Source organism: Gossypium raimondii, chromosome 12, assembly GCF_025698545.1.
Source record: "Gossypium raimondii isolate GPD5lz chromosome 12, ASM2569854v1, whole genome shotgun sequence".
In the NCBI taxonomy this organism is placed as follows: Eukaryota; Viridiplantae; Streptophyta; class Magnoliopsida; order Malvales; family Malvaceae; genus Gossypium; species Gossypium raimondii.
Window position 1 is genome coordinate 49,294,286 of NC_068576.1, and position 19,123 is coordinate 49,313,408.

General features: G+C 31.9%; 1 protein-coding gene and 1 pseudogene across 1 annotated transcript; one reads left to right on the forward strand and one right to left on the reverse strand.

Moving 5' to 3' along the window:
- The first annotated feature begins 826 nt into the window (after positions 1 to 826).
- On the forward strand, positions 827 to 2,053 carry LOC105764743 (protein MIZU-KUSSEI 1). Its single transcript, XM_012583469.2, has one exon. It carries the CDS (start codon positions 988 to 990, stop codon positions 1,759 to 1,761), a length of 774 nt encoding a protein of 257 aa, XP_012438923.1. The 5' UTR covers positions 827 to 987; the 3' UTR covers positions 1,762 to 2,053.
- A 12,529-nt stretch (positions 2,054 to 14,582) lies between these two features.
- Positions 14,583 to 16,741, reverse strand: LOC105762509 (50S ribosomal protein L19, chloroplastic-like; annotated as a pseudogene).
- Positions 16,742 to 19,123: the final 2,382 nt, after the last annotated feature.

The window sequence follows — 19,123 nt, forward strand, 5'->3', positions numbered from 1 at the left end:
ACTTCATTCTCTCTACACACTCCTCCATTAACCTACATTTATAAAAAAAAAAATTAAAATTAAAATCTTGTGATTCGTGTTTGATTTATCGTAATCACAAAAATAATAAATATTACTAAAGAAACATATTACCAGAAAGAACTCAAAACCAATAAAATAATAATAATAAAAAGAATAACGTAAGGCGGGGCAGGCAGAGCATCTGACATGAAATGTCTGGAATCATAACTGATTAGTGCAAGTCGGAATCGAAGCCAGGCAGGGAGTTTTTTTTTTGAAGGGGAGTATGAAGCGGTAGTGATTCAGGTAATATTTGCAGCAGCCTGCTACAGTCCCTAATCTGCATTTGTTTCAAACCTACTATATATATAACAATTATATAATATTTAATGGTATATGGGAATGGGAGTGTGAGATAATAATGTAACATGATAGAGTCAGAAATTGAAGAAAAGAGATAGGTAAAGTGGACATAAATAGAAGAAAAGTAAAAGGATTGGGGTAGTGTGGCTTGGGCTGCCAATGCGGATGCGGATGGCACATACATACCCTTTGCTGCTTTGGGATTCAAGTCAAAAAAGAGTCGATGAGTCAAGCAAAATCTTCTCTCTCTTACCCCACAAAGAAAGTGAAGTAGCGCACAGATTGTCCCCTGTTCTTTATTTTTTGTTTTGAACAATTTCTCTTCTTTTCTAGTTTTTCATACCAACCAATAGAGTTGTATTATATAAAACTCATCAAACTAAATATATTTGATATTAAAATTTATCATCTCTTTTGCTGGTGGGGCAGTCTATGTTTGTTTTGTCAGGACTCAGGATTCTCTTGCACTAAGGTAATGGGGGGAGTCCCCGCATATATGATCAGTAAAAGAAAAGAATCTCTATATCACTCTCTCTTCTTTTTCACTCCATTTTTAACGAGAGCAACCTCAGACTTGCCGGCCTTCCCATTTATTTTCTTTCTCCCTTCCACAACTATCCATTCATGGCGAAAGCCTCTCAAGACACCTCCAAAATACACTTCCACTGGACCAAAAAAGTTGGAACCGAAGACGACGATGTCGAACAACCTTCAACTTTCAAGCAGCCAAATTCAAACCCCAGTGATCAACAAGACAAGAAGCATGAAAACATCAAAGTTAAAACCCATGTGGGTGTTCCAACCCCCAGGAAGAAGCTTCAAGCAGTTGCAATCGCAAGGCTTCGAGCTGTTCTAACTGCTTTTGGGAAGAACCGTTCCAACCCGCCCTTTGGAGGTCTTCTTGGACCTCGAGTTGTCGGCACCCTTTTTGGTTCCAGGCGTGGCCATGTTCACTTTGCTTTTCAGAAAGAACCCAATTCCCCACCAGCTTTCCTCGTTGAACTCGCCACACCCATTAGTGTCCTGGTTCGAGAAATGGCGTCTGGGTTGGTACGCATTGCTTTGGAGTGTGATAAAAAAGACAATGAAGAGAAAAAGGCTGTGAGATTACTGGAAGAGCCAGTGTGGAGAACTTACTGCAATGGAAAGAAATGTGGGTTTGCAACAAGGAGGGACTGTGGGCCTAAAGAATGGAAGATCCTTAAAGCTGTTGAACCAATCTCCATGGGAGCTGGGGTTTTACCACTGACTGAACCAGAAGCTGGCGATGGTGAGCTAATGTATATGAGGGCTAAGTTCGAGAGGATTATTGGGTCAAGAGATTCTGAAGCTTTCTATATGATGAATCCTGATAGCAATGGAGCTCCTGAACTTAGTATCTATTTGCTTAGAGTGTGAAAGTCGTCACCAATGGAAGCTCTGAATTAAACCAACTTCATTTTCAATGTATTTTCCCTTTTTTTTTTTTGGAGCTTGAAGAAGGGGTATACCAGATTGATATTTTATCTTTCTTTTTTACTGTACTCTACGGCCATGGAAATGGAGGTCTCTAGTTTCTTTGTATTCTTTTTAGTTTAGATGGAGGGGTAATACATTATAAATATTTATGTATAGTTTTCTTCTTCAATGCTTTACCAAAGTAAGACATTGAAGATTGAGCTTAGTGCAATCAATCATTATCTTTGCATTATCCTTTTCTTTTTTTACATTTCAATGTTAAAACTTAAAATTGGCCTACTCATCAAACCATTTTCTTTCAACATTGTATTTCCTTGAGGGCGAACATGGTCGGACCCAATCGCCTTCTCTAATTTTTTTTGCTTAATATACTAAAAAAACCTTAAACTATTACACTTATTTAAACAAATCCTTAAACTATATTTGTAGTTAATTAAGTTCCTTCCTATGATTTTTACCTATAAAAGCCATTAATTTTAATCTTAAAATGAAATATTTTGAATTTCAGGGCTTTTTGGCTAAAATTATTTTATTTTAGTATTAAAATTAAAAACTAAAATTATAAGTTAAGGGCTTATTTAACTACAAAAATAATATGCAGGTTTGTTTAAACCACATATGATAGTTTAAGGACTTTTTAGAATATTAGTCTTTTTTCAAATAATATACTTACATGTTATTTGGTAGATGGAAAAATAATAAAATGTTGAAAAATAAATGCAGAAAAATTAAAGTATTAAAATTTAAGTATTCAATTTAAATTATAAAATTCATTTGATATATTACTTAAAATAAAATACTAAATAAATATAAATTTTAAACTATGAAAAGTTATATTCTACATTTTTTCCTTAATTTTAAATATTTCACTTTATCCTAACCAAAGTAAAATTTTAAACCTAAAGCATTTATAGGATAATATAATGATAAAATAAAATAAATTAATTAATTGAAAATATTCTCCAGTAAGTCATAAGTAGTCTTATTTAAAATCATTTTTCACATACTTTTATAGAATAAGTATTAGATAATTGAAAATACTAATTTCCTATTAATTTAATTTTTCAATGATTTATCAAATAAAACCTAAATTGAGTCGAGATCAACCTAATAGTTTTACTATCTAAAATATCTTATATTAGTACTTTCATATTATTAGAATTTAATTTAAATAGAATAATATATACTTATTATTAATTAAAATTGGAACCGAATCAACTGAAATTTAACAAACTTTATCAAAACCATCAGACAAGTATTGGGATTTTGGTGTTATTTGATAAACTAAAAAATTAAATATTTTAGTCCAAAATTTTATAAGTGTTGAATTTATATTATAAAATTGTTTGTTATGTTAATAAAATTAAGAATTGAATATAATTATGCCGTTTAACAATAAATTTTAAGTTTTTAAATTACTCATTTCATAATTTTAATCTTATTAATATAATATTTTATATTATTTTGAATAAAATTTTGAATATTTCATTTTTCACTAAAATAAAAAGTTTTTAATATATTTTTAAAAATAAAATCAACTTAATCTTTTCAACATCAAGTGATAAGTAGTTATATACCTACTTATTTTATTGTAACATATTTTTTTTGAAAATTTTGAATTAAATGAAAATTTATTATGATTATTAAACACATATAAAAGTAAATATTCAAAATTTTTATTTTTAATGAAATAAGTTCTTTAATAATTTATCAAACATACCCTTCATTAATTTAAATTAGAGCTATAGTTTTTTTTTTAATTTCCCTTTCATTCCTACTATTTTCTTCCTCGGCCAAATATATCTTTAACTCCAAAGAGCTCTTGCCTGCTAGTGAACTTGCAATTTCTTAATGTGATTTATCTAATAAATAAATAATATGTTTAAATATGATTAACGTGACATATATATTCATGTTTTAGGATTTTGATATTCAATAACTTTTTAGATTTTTTACACAATTAATATTTTAAATATATATGATATCCATATACAAGTTAACATATTTTGTTGACATATTTGGAGGAAAAAAAATTTTGTGGTTATTTTATAACTTCAAATGTTATTTCATTCCTTATCTATTTTCAAGTTGACATATCTTAGAACAAAAGCATTAGGCTATCTATTTTGAAAATATTTTGACGGTTTAGAGCTCAAAACATGAAGACCAATTGAGGTGAAATTGAAGACTTGTAGATTGATTTCTTGCGGATTAAAATTGGTTATTTGCAGAACAAGTAAAATCACTTTCTATAATTGAAGGCATTGGATCACATCAAGACTCTTATGGAAGTATTATCTTATGTTGATTTTTAGCTTTACTTTATAGAAAATTGATTAGATTATAACTCTTACGTAAGCAAAACTTAAGTTTTGTCTAAGTTAATGTGATGATTGAGAATAACTGAGAGATTGAGAGCTTGATAGAGCACAGATTTGTTCAAGTCATTAACATGTATGTGTGCATTGTTTTTGTAAATAATCAAAGGAGTCTCAAGAGTTGCAAAACTAAGCTTTCGAAGGGGGAGGTTAATGGGAGAGTGATTTAGTTTTTGTACAATGATAAGATCGTTAAATTGATGAGAGTTAGATTAGTGTTAGGAGTTAAATTGTTGGTTGTACTACAAGAATGATAGTAGATCATTACTTTGGAAAAAAACCCTGCAAACATAGGCCAAGGTTGAACTACGTAAATAATCTCGGTGTACATTTTTATGTTTTCGCACTTTTGATTTTGTGGTTGAAACTGTGACCATAATTTCAAGTTCTATTTAAGCCACAATTTTTGTTTTGCAAAGCAAGTACCCCTTGCTTCTACATATTTATTCACAAAAATTGTTACTTCAAAAGGAAAAAAAAAAGTTTTAAATACTTAAATTCCATATAACTAATTTGAGTGAAACTTACCTTTAACTTTAGCTTTTAAGAGAATGTGGTATAACTTTTTAGTTTAAAATTTACTACATGTTCTTTTCAATTATTGCTTTATTCCTGTTTTCAAACTTTTAATATTTTTAGAAAAGAAAAGAAAAGGAAAAGTAACAATCAAAGAAAATATTTTTTAAATCTGATAATTTGAATATTTGTGTCATATTTATATATTCTATTTATATAAGTTTTGATACATTAATAATTTTATATAAACTTTTAAGGTATTCATTTATTATTATTATTATTATTATTATTATTATTATTATTATTATTATTATTGTGTTGTGCTGAGTCATAATCATATTCATGATACTTTTCCAGGAATTCATCATATCTAATTACAACAAATCAATTTACAATGGGTAAAATTAAAGAATATAATAAATATATTAATAAAATTAATGTAAAAATTTGAGTAAACGGTTTCATTTTCATGAGTTTATATGAGATTAGATATTGGTTTAGTTGTAATAAGAATAAGTGATTGGTGAAAATGAAAAAATAAGAAAAAATAAGAAATTGATTAAGCAATTCAGATTCTTTCTACATTTGTGAGGCCTAGTTTAAAGGGTCAATCCCCTATTCTTCAACACGTAAAAGTAATAATTTAAGCCTTATAACTCATCATATAGCAACCTCACACTCATACTAAATTCAGATCACTCTTCACTGAATCTTCCCTTGAAAACTTAGCCGTAAAACCAAGTGACTCACTTGAATTGAATTTTATTTTCAAAAATACACTCTCAACTAGATTCTTGTCTGAACAAACTTCCAGGTAACTTCTAACAAAACCAATTATAGGAGTTTATGGCTTGTTAAGATATTCATCAATTGCAATCAAATTCTCACTTATATAAAAAGGGCCATAATGATCTTAAAATAAAGACTGGGTTAAGTGATCCTAAAATAAATGATCCTATCATGTGTATGTATTATTATTTTTTTTAGCTTTTATATAAAATATATAAAAAAAGCACACTCATAGTAATGTTTGTTAGTTTATGAAAATAATGAGTTTTTGATAAATTTTCAACTAAGTTGAGATCTGATTGATAGGATATATTAACTCAATTAGACACTTAAAGTGGATTTGGAAAGCCTTCTAGTAGTTGGATTTGAGTACAAATTAATTGTAATTACAAATTTGTGGCATGCTTGAATAGTCATTGTAGTTAGTAGATTCCACTCAATTGGAGTATCCCAATTATACTCTCCAATTCTTAAGAGGGAGGGTAGAAATTGATGTAATTACACTCAAATCTAATTATCATATTACTTTCCAAATATGCTCGTACATTATATAAGTTTAAAAATATTTTATACAATAATAAAGGTTTTTAATTTTAGGATATATATTTTATTTTTAAGATAAAATTATTTGCTATTTTGTTAATGTCATTTAAATAATATGAAAAATTTATTGACGAGAACTAATTTCCTATATATTTTAATTTACTAAATAATTAACTAAACTACATAATATCTATTATAAATTATTTATACTAAAATTAACTAATTAAATTATACATAATTTAATATTAATCAATTATACCTAGCCAATGACCATTTGATTATTAGGAGTATTTGTTTAATGTAAGATAGAGAATAGCCCAACAAATATGGAATGCTAGAGTAATTAGATAAATTGTATAAGATATTTTTAAATTGTATTAGTAATTATATTGTCGAATACATTCTTAGTCTAATGTATTATATATCATATGCGGTCGATTTTAGGATTTGTTATTTGTTTAGGTTTTTTTCCTAAGTATTATTGATAATTTCATAATAATTAATATTTTTAAGAATTTGAATTTGGGTTAAAATATGATATAAGTTCATGTACTCTTCACAAATTTAGAATTAGTCATTGTACTTTTATTTTCATGAATTTAGTTCATCTATTTTTAGGTTTCAAAATTTAGGTCCAGTTGTTAATACTGATTAAAACTTTTTTGGTTAAATTTGTTGATGTGATATTTTGAAATAAAAGTTACTTACTTGGTAACCATGTAACTAAATTTCTAAAAATTAGAATGAACTTGAATTTAACAAATTAATTTTAACAGTGGTAACAATTGGACATGAAATTTAAATTTGAAAAGTAGAAAGACTAAATTTTTAAAAATTAAAGTATAAGGACTAAATCTCAAATTTATGAAGAGCATAGGGCTTATGACATATTTTAACCTATGTAGTGATGTAATTACAATTGATACTACTAACATGAGAAATTAGGATGTGGTTACTTTTTATTAGTCAAAGGCGTTTAATATGAAATAAATCATTTAATTTGGTTAAAAAGAACACAAGGGTGGTGATGTAAGCTTCTAACAGACCAAATGATGAGTACACATCTGCATGCAAATGATTGGTTATTGATATGGAAATATTTTTATTTTTAAAAATATGTTAATACAACCTATATTTTAGAAATCTTAGCCCTTCCTTTCCCTGTTTAGTTTAGGATTGTTTGGCAATTTCACAAGTTTGAATTTTTATTTAAAATAATAAAATTGAAGAAAATGGTAAGGAGGCTTCTGGTGCACAAATTTGTGCGGATTGATCCCTAGAAATTTATTAAACCCTAATCATAGAAGCCATCAACAGCAAATACATAAATCCCAATTCCTGACAAAAGAAACCCCTTTTATTTGTTGACTGCTTTTCACTTTTGATTTCCTGCCGGCTCTTTCAGCTTCACATTTTCATTTGATTTTAAAAAATAACCTAAATTAAATTACAAAAGATTCTATCTATCCGCTGAATCTTTCGGAAGTGTGTGTGAGTTTACCCATGCCCATGAATCAACTCGAACTTATACTTGTTGACAAGCAAAGCCAACTCTTCGATCTTTAACAACTTTATTTATTTACTTGTAGATTTTAAATAAAAGAGGATTTAATGAGACGTGGGTTACAGCAAGTATACTCTTTTTAAAACAATCGTTTAAGCTTATATATATAAAAGAAAGCACAGAAATCGAGGTGTGATGATATTTATATTTTTGTTTGCTTGTAGTTGATGATCTACTAATCATTCTTGCAAAGATTCAAAAGATGCTTGCTGCTTTACTAGTCATTAGGCCGCTCTTCTTTGCTTTGCTTTCCGCCATTATTACATCTGTATCTATTCTCTCTACCTTTCAACTTCCCTTTTTTTACTTGTATTCCTCTCGAATCTGCTTTTCTTCCTAAGTTGGTTTGATCTGAAATTTTATTGCAGAGATGTTTCTTCTTTTGTTTCAATTTGAAGTGAGTATGGGTTATGTAAAAAATGGGAATACCTCATACTAATTGTAGTGAAGAAAACAAGCGACTCATGATCCAAGCCAGACAAAACCATTTCACTAAGGAGTCGTGTATGCAATGAGAAAAGCAGATACTTTCTGTCATTTTCTTGGGAAATTTTTAGAAAGATACCAAAAATGCAGATAATATGTCCATATTGATGGGGACAACACGACAATAATGTCCCAACACCATGTCCTAGCTTGCCTTCTGTTTCTTGCAAAAGCAAAATGAATGGTGGGAATGCTCATCATACATAAATTATTTAGTACAAATAAAATGGTTTTACCCCCCCCCCCCCAAAAAAAAAAGGAAAACACTTTGGCATACAATAAGAAGAAGAATAAGGTGTCGCCGTTTCCCGACCCGACATAATCCCCTTCGTTTTATCTCTCATATTTCTTCACCTTATTAAATAACTCGGTGGAGTGAAACAGCTCCCGAGTCCACTCGGTCATTATTGGATATTGGGCAAAGAGTTGTAATGAAGTGACATCCATGGTTCTGTTTGTCATTATGATTTCTTGCTTTTTCAGGATACTATCATGTCATTATGATAATAAGTTTTGGACACTAAACTATGTCTCAACGTTACATTAGATGTACTTATCCCTCATACCACCATCTAACCTCGACTTCGATATTGATTAATGAATGTGAATTCATTTTACTTTTGCTTTCAAATCTTTTTCTCACTTTATTTTTTTAATTACATTTACTTTTGTAAATTTAGAGCGAATTCATATATATATATATATATATAATGAATAATCAACAAGTGTTAAGTGAAATGGTCTAATGCACCCTAGTTTATATATCTAAAACCTTTCCCTTTCTTTACTGGCGTGAGATTAATGCAACTTAGCCATTTCTTTAGAGTGTTTGGCGTGTCATTCTCTCCTGTCTAATCTAGTAACGCTCTCGTCACAAGCTCTTTCGTTATGATTGGTCCACACTGCCTACCTCACTTATTACGACACTTGACATGAAATCGAGAAATCAATGATTGCTCTAATACCAATTGTCACAGGCTTAAACTTTAATCAAATGAATTGTGCAACCTAGGCACAGAACTCACTTCAATTTGCCTAAATCAACTTGAGCCCTTAAAGTTGAGAATCTTAAAGAATTCACTAAGGTATTAAAAGCTTTAAGAGTAAAATAATCTCAATCTAATTACTTGATGTTGAATGATACAAATGAGGTTGGGGAAGACATTTATTTATAATTAATCTCCTCCTACATCAACGACTCAAATTCAAGTCTATCCATAAGATAGTCTTACGGAATTTAAACTATTATCCTTAAAAACAAATTACCCTAATAAAATACAAGTTATTAAAGTGTTTACTGGATTGCCAAGTTTTAAGTAAATTGTATTCTAAAACTTTCCAAATATTGGACTCGTCTTGATAGGTTAAAGTAAAGACCAAACCACCCAAAAAAACAACTTGGGTCAATAGTGTGCACCCTAGTTATGCCTTTGTGCTTTCAAATGGAGTACTCAAGTTTGAATCTTGAAAACAATATTGTCGAAAGGGTCAAACCATGAATTTTAAAAATATAGTATTCTCTTATAACTTGAAGGTTTGGCCAATTACTTTATATAATCAATCTTTTAAAAAGTCTTATTTAAAAGTTTTAAAGTAAACTCATTAAAGGGTTAAGTTTGGACAATTTTTTAAAAAACTTTTCCTTGCTTAATCTAATTTAAATAATTTAATAATTAAAATATATTTCAACTAAATTTAATTATAAAATATATAAATATTATATTATAATAGAAATCCTATCACATGCGTGTCCATGTTGAAACCAATGATTTAAAACACAAATGTGTGTTTAAAATAACATACAATAAATAATGAAATGTACGGTTTGAAACTAATTAATCATAACACATGAAATATGTAACATATTAAAATAAAAATTAGATTAAATTGTGAATAAAACGAAATTTAAACACATAAATTATTGTCAACCATCCATACTTAGAAAAGTCAAATATATAGGTATCAAAATGTTGGCGCTGGAAATAAGAGATTTAAGGCACTGAAAGTGGGATTGAAATTTGGCATGAGATATTTGTAATTTTTGGTCCCTAATTGTATAGTGACTTTGCAAGTTGATCCCTGAATCTCAACTATAAAGAGGCCTAACCATTTCTCATTTTGATCATCCCCCACATTTGCCATTCTCTCCTTAAGGCATTGTTCTCTCTCTTTATTTGTAAATTTTCACTTGTATTCTGAAGTGAAATATATTTGTTAGTGCCCGAGGACGTAGGCAAAATTTGCTGAACCTCGTTAAAATTCATGTGTTCTTTATTGTTTATTTTGCATATTTTGTGAGAGTGATTGTAGTGATTTATTGTGCGGTTAAATTACGATAGAGAGATATTTTGGCTAGGAAAGACCTGGTACTTAAGTGATCCACGTGATCCACCTCTCTTTCCTGGGAATTTAACTTAGTGTGATTTTTCAGTACAATAATTTTACTCTTTTACACGCTTTCGCACAACATAAATGTATCAAATAAATAATACTAAATGCACTATAATTATTTATCATGATTTTGTCAACAATTATGTGTTAGTATCGAGTTGGTGAGTTGATTTGTGTCACCAATTCAATTAACAACATTATTAATACTAGAAGTCCCATCACAAGCGTATGCATGTGGAAACCATAAGTTTAGAATACAAATGTGTGTTTAAAATAACACAATAAGTAATGGACATATTTTTTTAAAAGTGAAAAGACTAAAATACCCTTGAATAATATTACTTATTTTAATTACGAAAAGACATTCTTGTAATTTCCTAACCGAGTTGGTACTCGATTGACTCGTGACACCAACTCGCTTAGGATTTTAAATAATAGTAAGCATATAGATATACAATTGATAGATGTAATCGATTGTGCATAATAAAATTAAAATTTATAAAAATATTAAAATAAAGTTTTAGTTTAATGGTAAATTAAAAGTTTTGCTAATGAAATTAGCGTGTGTTCAATCTTATGCATATTTTATTATTTTTAAAGTGAAAAGACAAATAATTTAATAATATTTTATTAATTATTTAAAAGAATTTGTATTTGGAAGTGTAACCAAAGTGGAGCTTTGACCCTAACAATTGACTTCTCCATTAAGTGTAGTTATATACAATAATTAGTTGAATTGGCCAAGCATGAAAATTAAGAAAAGCACGTTGACAATTCAAGCCTGTAAGAATGTACTTAAATATCAACAAAGAATAACCTTCAAACACATATGTAAAACGACAAATAAAGTTTGTCTTGCTAAATTGAAATACACACCTTTTTATCATCAATTAGTTGTTCTTTATCTTTCCGTGGTAAATTTTTCTTAGAGCGTTGCACTCTTGTGTAGGATTTCTAACGATCTTATGGAAATGACAATACATAGGACTAGGTTTTTCTCCACTAGTAGCTTTGTGCTCAACATTAGGCAAACAAACACTACCTTCATTCACCCATTTATTCCAACGTTCAAGTATTTTTTTCCATAGAGCATGAGAACGACGGTGGAAAGTCTCCCTCATCACTACTAAGTTTGAATTTCTTAAATGATTTCTCTTTATTTGAAGCAAAGAAGCAGCCCTTTTGCTGGTGAAAGTGATATGTTAGTCTCTTATTTTCATGATAGTATTATTGGTCTTTCTCACAACCTCTACCAAGCTAGAAAAAAGGGAGTAACAAGTTTTGCAGGTAAAGTTAGATTTCATCAAAAACATACATTGGATGCACGCTTTAACTAATTGATCTTCGTCATGAGCTTCTTGCACATTTAAAACTTTCACTTTAAAGTGTTGAATGTAATCCATAACATCCTCTTTTGGTTTCTGATATTCTCTACCTAAGTCAACAAGACTAACCTTCTCTTGATTGGAGAAGAACTTCTCTCCAAATATTACACACATTGGTTCCAAGATTCCACGAAACCAGGTTTGAGGTTAACATATCAAGTATATGTCTTCTCTATCAAGGATTTAAAAAATTCTCTTAACTTTAAACCATCATCCAATCTAGCAACTCCTAGTGTCACAGGTCGCAGATCAAAGTTCATGATGATTGTGTAAAGAGTGTCTCATGGAGGCCAATCAATTAAATAAGACTCATTCGACCCACTGGAACTTACCCGAATCATAGAACATGTAGATAATCCCACCTACTTGAAACATTGGTGGCCTAGTGAAACACTTATGGAAAATTAGGGCTACCTTGGTAGATATGGAAAGTAATCTTAGAAGATTTATAATCTGATAAGATTTGATTTTGTAATCTTAAAGGATTGAGTCAATCCCTTAAGAATCTCAATTGTAGATAGACTTTAATCTCAACTGTCGATGTGACTCAAACAATACCATTAGTTTTAGGGAATCTCAACTATAAATAGAGGTATTTCTTGAGTAATAGAATACTTTGAGAGCATTTACTTAAACACTTGACGTGTTTTACTTTCTTGTAGCATTTTCTATCCTTTCATTGTTCTTTTGTTTTGAGTTGTTTCTGCTTTATTTTCGGTGCCTTAAGAGAATTTCTATAAAAAATTCTCACTTTGCGAGAGTTAGACTGACTTAGGTGGATTTGAAACCAAGAAATCATCTAAGGCCGCACGGATTACGAGACTAAAATTTTATCCCCGTGACACTAGTATCTCTACAAATTCATCAAATGCTAAAGGGTATCACTAGACTTGCCATTGAAATTTCTTAAATTTAGGACTAATGTAGTCCTTTGGATATGGCTTGGCAACTACTCTAGTAAGATATGATAGTTTGAAGTCATACTCAGAGAAACTAAGGCTTTCATTTTTATTCTCTTCTAGCAACCTTTGAAGTTCTTCTTTGGTGACAAAACCTTGGGTTTCGATGGGTTGTGCCACCAAGAAAGATGTTCCAAATTGGGAGTTTGTGGTGACATGGTTTTCCATGGAAGCAACTAAGGTGTAGGTTGTAGGTGTGTTGCTATTTATGGTGTTGATTGCACCAATTGTCACGGAAAGTACAGGATTAGAAGCATTAGTTGTATTTTCTCCATTGTCTTTTTTGGGTAGAATGGCTCCAGTGGAAGTGTTTCCTATGAGGTGAATGTAAAGAGTGTTGTTAGAAGAGGGTGTAAGTTGGGAGATAGTTTCCACCATCTTATTTTTATTCTCCTCCAACATTTGCATCCTTTCCTCGTTTGACGTTATCATCTTCATCAAATCTTGAATGTATAAAGGGATTGGATTATCTAAAATTTGAGAACCTTCCATAGTTTCTGGGGAAAATTAAAGGAAAAATATGACTAGTGTTTCATTGAATGTAATTGCTCCTCCCTAGTGGACTTGCCAAAATGTAAAAGGTTCTTTTGGTAAGGAGAGGGGATGTTACAATCTAGAAAAATGAGGTGTCATGGAGAGATGACAGAGAGGAAGATCATAGCAAATTCTAGAAAAACAAGTGTGATGGCAAGTGGTGGTGATGGATGCAATAAGGAGTTGAGAAATATGAGAGCTATGATGGTTGTTGTGATTGTAGAAAAAAAAAGTTACAGAGAACTTTAGAGAGCTAAGTTTGCCAAAAGATCAAAAAATGTCCTCTAAATGAGGCGCTCAAACTTCTATTTATAAGCATTGAAAAAAGAAATTATGAATGAAGAACAAGTGGGCAAGAACGTTCTAAAATGGTAGGTAGTGGAATTGAATGTGATTACTTGAACGTGGAAAAATGGAAGGTAACTTACATAGATTATAGGTATAATGGCAATTAATAAAAGTTGCACCCACTTGAAATATTTTAGCAAAAAAGACTTTTAAGTATCAATGCAATAGTTTTTCATTAAAGAAATAATGAGGAAGCACTTGCATTCCCAAAGAAAGGTTAAGAAGAAATACTTAACAATTTCCGTATTTGAGCTTCCAAGCCATGCTCTTTAAGACATCCCAGAATCCTACCAACCTTCTAAAGTTATTCCCAAAAAGCCGTTCCCAATAGATTTGTTTTCAAAAGAAATTGTTCTCAAAAGATGCTCATGCAAAGAATAATATTTCGCGAAACTATTATTGATTAGACAATTAGTAACCAAAAACAAATATGTAAAGTAGAGTTATATTGAAGGGTGAAACTAGAAATTTTTTAGGAGGAGTCGAAATTAAATTGTAATTTTACAATCGTAAAAATACAATTTTATCTTTTAATAGTCTATATCTTTATAATTTTTAAAGGATTAAATCAATTTTTATCATTTGTAAGGACAACCAAAATGTAATTTTACTTTTATTAATATAAAGTTGTAAAAAATTTAAACAACCTAAATAAAAAAAAAAGTTCATTTTAGTGGGCTGGTCGTTAGCTACGCCACTAGTTATGTTTGATGATCTTCCCAGACGTAGTTTTACTATCAATGTTTTATAATTTAAACTGAAGAATTACTTATATTCACTCATAAATCAGCTGAACACTGCCATGAGTTTATAGCTGCTTCAGCAGATAATCTGAAAGCCCCCGCTCTCTTACAAATTTAAACTGGTCATTTAATTTCAAGAAATTCAGGCTACTTTATTATAATGAAAATCATAGTCTGCCATTGCCTCGACAATTTTGCTTCAACAACTGCATTTCAAGGCTGCTATTGGCTATGATTAACTCCAGTTATAATTATTTATGTTGTACAAATTCATGTAATGAGCATCTGGAAGGTAGGCTTGTTAGACTCTGTTTTGGTACAAATACCACTTCTTTTCCCAGCTTTCAATAACGTTGTCTTGAACATGGTTTGGTCAATTCATCTGCCCTGTATAGAAGCTGAACCATATTTAGCCAACCGTCCTCTCTGAGCCCAATTTTTTTCTAATAGAAATTCTATTAAACAATAGAGAAATGGAAGAGAAAAAGAGAAAGCTTAGCTTCAACTTTGGATGATCTGCAGATACCTTCGGGCACATGCAAAATTATATTAACATTAGGTACATGAGTTGCAGCAACAATGCCTCATTTCCATACCAGCACTCAATATGTGGAAACCGAGGTTTCTGCTAAATCCTTTCCTTTCCTTTCAGTCCACAGGAATTGCCTACGTACACATAATCCAACACTTTCCACATCCAAGTGCTTATGTACATAAAACATATGCCATAACCACATTAATGCTCATACCATCATTTATGATATTTTAACCCTTACCATCAAAAGAATAAGAAGCAAAATTTAGGTAAAACAACACACCCAAATCAACAAGAGCGGGTAGCAATAAATGTATTTAATCAGCTTGAGCTTGCTATGTTTTCCTCTAAAACAACTATGGAATCAGAATTTTTGATCAGTGTAAAAGCAAAAAAAAAATAGAGAAAACAAGATAATTGGAGGAATTTCTCTTTCAAAACAATTCGAACCAACCAATTTTCACAATGAAGCCATGTTTGATTTCATACCAGCCATAAACCATGTTTTCCATTTTTAAGATTATCTAAGTGCATTCATCTTGTTCCTGAGATAGTAAAGCTTGGCTCTTCTCACTTTCTTCTTGTCCACCACCTTTATGTCCTTTATGTTAGGGGAATACTTGTCACACATCCTCCATTTTTATTTTACCAATTTGTAAATGGTTAAGTATATGCAAACTAAACAGATAGTGAAACCTCAGTATCATTTTAACTTTTAAAATAGCAAAGAGAAGGCATTAGGATTTAAGATCTTATGAGCTTTGTTACTCGGACTGAGGTATAAGTATCAGTAAGGATATGTTCAATTCTTTTTCAAGTTTTTCTATGTATTTGGAAGGTCCTTGGAAGAATATAACTCTGAAAACAGTAACATGTTTTCTTTCCAGATTGATAAGTCTAGTATTAAATAACATGCTTTTGAGGCCTAAAAAAATAGAGTTCCGAGGAGTATAACTTGAATGTTACTTACAGTGGGAAGAGAGATTCAACCCCAACTCCTGCTACCATTCTCCTTATTCGGAATGTAGTGTTTAGGCCAGCATTACGTCTAGCGATAACAATCCCTTTTACATTTGAAACTCGTCGCTTGTTTTCAGGTACTTCCTGTTCTCACCAACAGTATACCAATTAAGTTAATATGCTCAAAAGTATGCAACTATCACATACAATAATAACAAGAACTCTTCCATAGAAACATGTCATACCACTTTCAGTTGCACAATGTAGCCAGGTTTTATGTCAGGTATCTCCCTCTTCCCCTTCACTTCCTCCACGGCTTCCTTATCCAGTATCTGCAAGTACATAATCCGTATAAGTCAAATCAAGGAATCAGGAATCAGGAATCAGAAAAAAGAAAAAACAATTCACCTTAGTAGGCAAAGACGAGTGACAGTTACCTGCATTATGTGCTTGGCAGTTTTATCAAGCCTCTTGAATTTAATTCAAGGAGGCACATCAGTTACTGATTCAGAAGAATCCATAGTAGTCGAGGCAGCTGTTGTCATACACCTACTAGAAGAAGTAAAGACCATTCCAGCTAATGGAGACAAGCCTGGAACCAGAAATCCACCAGAACTACCTCGAGACATTAATTTTTCTGTTCGGGATCCAAATCTTGTCTGGTACAAAAACATTACACGCTAAATATACTGTTGGTGTTGAAATCAAAGAACAGACAAGCTCAGCTTGTGTCTTCTGCAGCAAGCCTCGATACTTGCTGAGCAAACAATCGGATTCGAAGCAAAAGAAAGAAAGAAAAATGGAGAGTATCTTGATGAACAAAAACCGATTTCATTCATACATTAAACAATGGCATAATGCCAATACATAAACCAAGCAATTTGCTTGTCAAAATCAACAAGTATTCACCTAATTGCTACCTACCACCACTAATACATTGAAACTTGAAGTAAATAACTTGTACATACAAGCAAAGCTGAATTAACAACTCATTCATCAACAAATTACATCAATCATCAACCTAACATAATTCAAAATGAACTAAAAATACATTTCATCAACTAAGAATTACAAAATGAACAAAATAGGAACAGTTGAGCTTGTTCCAGCAGCTCCAGCATTGCTTGGTCTTCATGGCCTGCTTGTTGTCTGCTTTGTTGCTGCATGCTGACCAACTTCAACACTCCTCCTTGGTTAGCATGTTGCAAACTCCTAATTTCTTCCTTAACTACTCGAACCTAGTTGCATTAAATGCCTTGGTCAAAATGCCAGCAAATTGATCCTCTGAATTGCAATGAATCAGTTTCACTTCCTATGCCTGCTCCATTTCTCGAACAACATGAAATTTAATGCTGAAATGCTTTGTTCTTCCATGAACACTGGATTCTTTGCAATTGCAATAGCAGATTGATTGTCACAGAAGATCTATGTTGCTTCCCTTTGATGCACATTTAAATCAGCCATGATTTTCCTTAACCAAATGGCTTGGTTTACAGCACTTGCTGCTGCAACATATTCTGTTTCAATAGTGGATTGAGCCACCAATGTTTGCTTCTTCGAGCTCCAACAGAACATGGCTGAACCAAGACTAAAAGCATACCCTAAGGTACTTTTCATGTCATCACTCGAGCCAGCCCAGTCACTACCACTGTATCCAACTAGCTTCAAATATTCAGCTTTGCTAAACAACATGCCATAGTTCAAGGTTCCCTTGATGTATCTCAAAACTCTCTTGGCAGCTTTAAAGTGACTCTCATTGCAACAATGCATGAATCCCGAGAGTAAACTAACAGCATACATTATGTCTGGCCTAGTGGCAGTTAAATATAACAAACAACCAACTAGATTTCTATAGGTTGTTTCACAAACCTTCTCAAAGTCACTTATGCTCAATAGCTTCTCTCCAACAGCAACTGGAGTAGTGGTTGCTTTGCTGTTTTCCATTGAGAATTTGGTCAGAATTTTAGAGGTAAAGAATTTCTGACTTAGGAATATCTCTTGGTGTGTCTGTGTCACCTCCATGCCAAGAAAGTAGCTCATTTTTCCTAGATCAGACATCTCAAACATCTACTGTATTTTGGTTTTAAAATCAGTCAACATTGTTTGGTCTCCTCCTGTCACTAACAAGTCATCAACATACAGAGATACTATGAGCTGAGTTTGTGCCCCTTCCTTTTTGACATACAGAGTTGGCTCACTATTGCTTCTGTCAAATCCTAAATCAATCAAGTAGCTATCGATCCTGCTATACCAGGCTCTTGGAGCCTGTTTTAAGCCATACAAGGCTTTTTTTAGCTTGTAAACCATATGCTCTTTATCAGCTATCACAAAGCCCTGTGGTTGTTCAACATAAATGTCTTCCTCAAGAAATCCATTGAGAAAAGCTGACTTCACATCGAGCTGATGGATTTTCCATTCCATTTGAGTTGCTAAGGCAATCAGCAGTCTAATGGTATCGAACCTGGCTACTGGTGCAAAGGTCTCCAGATAGTCCAAGCCGTATTTCTGGCTGAATCCCTTGACAACCAGCCTTGCTTTTAGCTTGTTCAACTCCCATCAGCATTGTGCTTGGCTTTATACACCCATTTCACTCCAATAATCTTTCTTTTGACTGGTCTTTCAACCAATTCCCAAGTCTGGTTCTTCTCGATCATACTAGTTTCTTCAGCCATTGCTTGCTTCCACCCTTGCTGAGCTTCAGCTTCTTCAAAACTGCTTGGTTCAACTATAGCTATATGAGCCCTTTCATAAATCTCGGCCAGTGGTCTAGTGCCCCTGACTGGTTCATCATCAATGTCCATTTCAGGACCATTTTGTTCTGCCTCAGTTTGGTCTGTTGCAAGATCTTCAGAAACTGCCTGTGGCACATTCCTTTCCCAATTCCAGCATGACTTCTCATCAAACACTACATCTCTGCTCACTAGCACCTTCTTGGTTGAAGGATCCAAGATCCTATAGCCCTTTTTGACTGAGCTATACCTACCAGTATACCAGGTTCAGCTTTTCTGCCCAATTTGTTTCTCTTCACAGCTGGTACATGTGCATAGCATATGCTACCAAAGACCTTTAGGTGAGCTAGTGAAGGCTTGAACCCAAACCAGCCTTCGAATGGAGTCTTATGAGCCAAGGCTTTGGTTGAAAGCCTATTCTGAATGTACACAGCAGTATTGA

Bases quoted from the DNA above. Each gene is read 5' to 3' on its own strand.
- LOC105764743 (XM_012583469.2), top strand. From the start codon at position 988: ATGGCGAAAGCCTCTCAAGACACCTCCAAAATACACTTCCACTGGACC.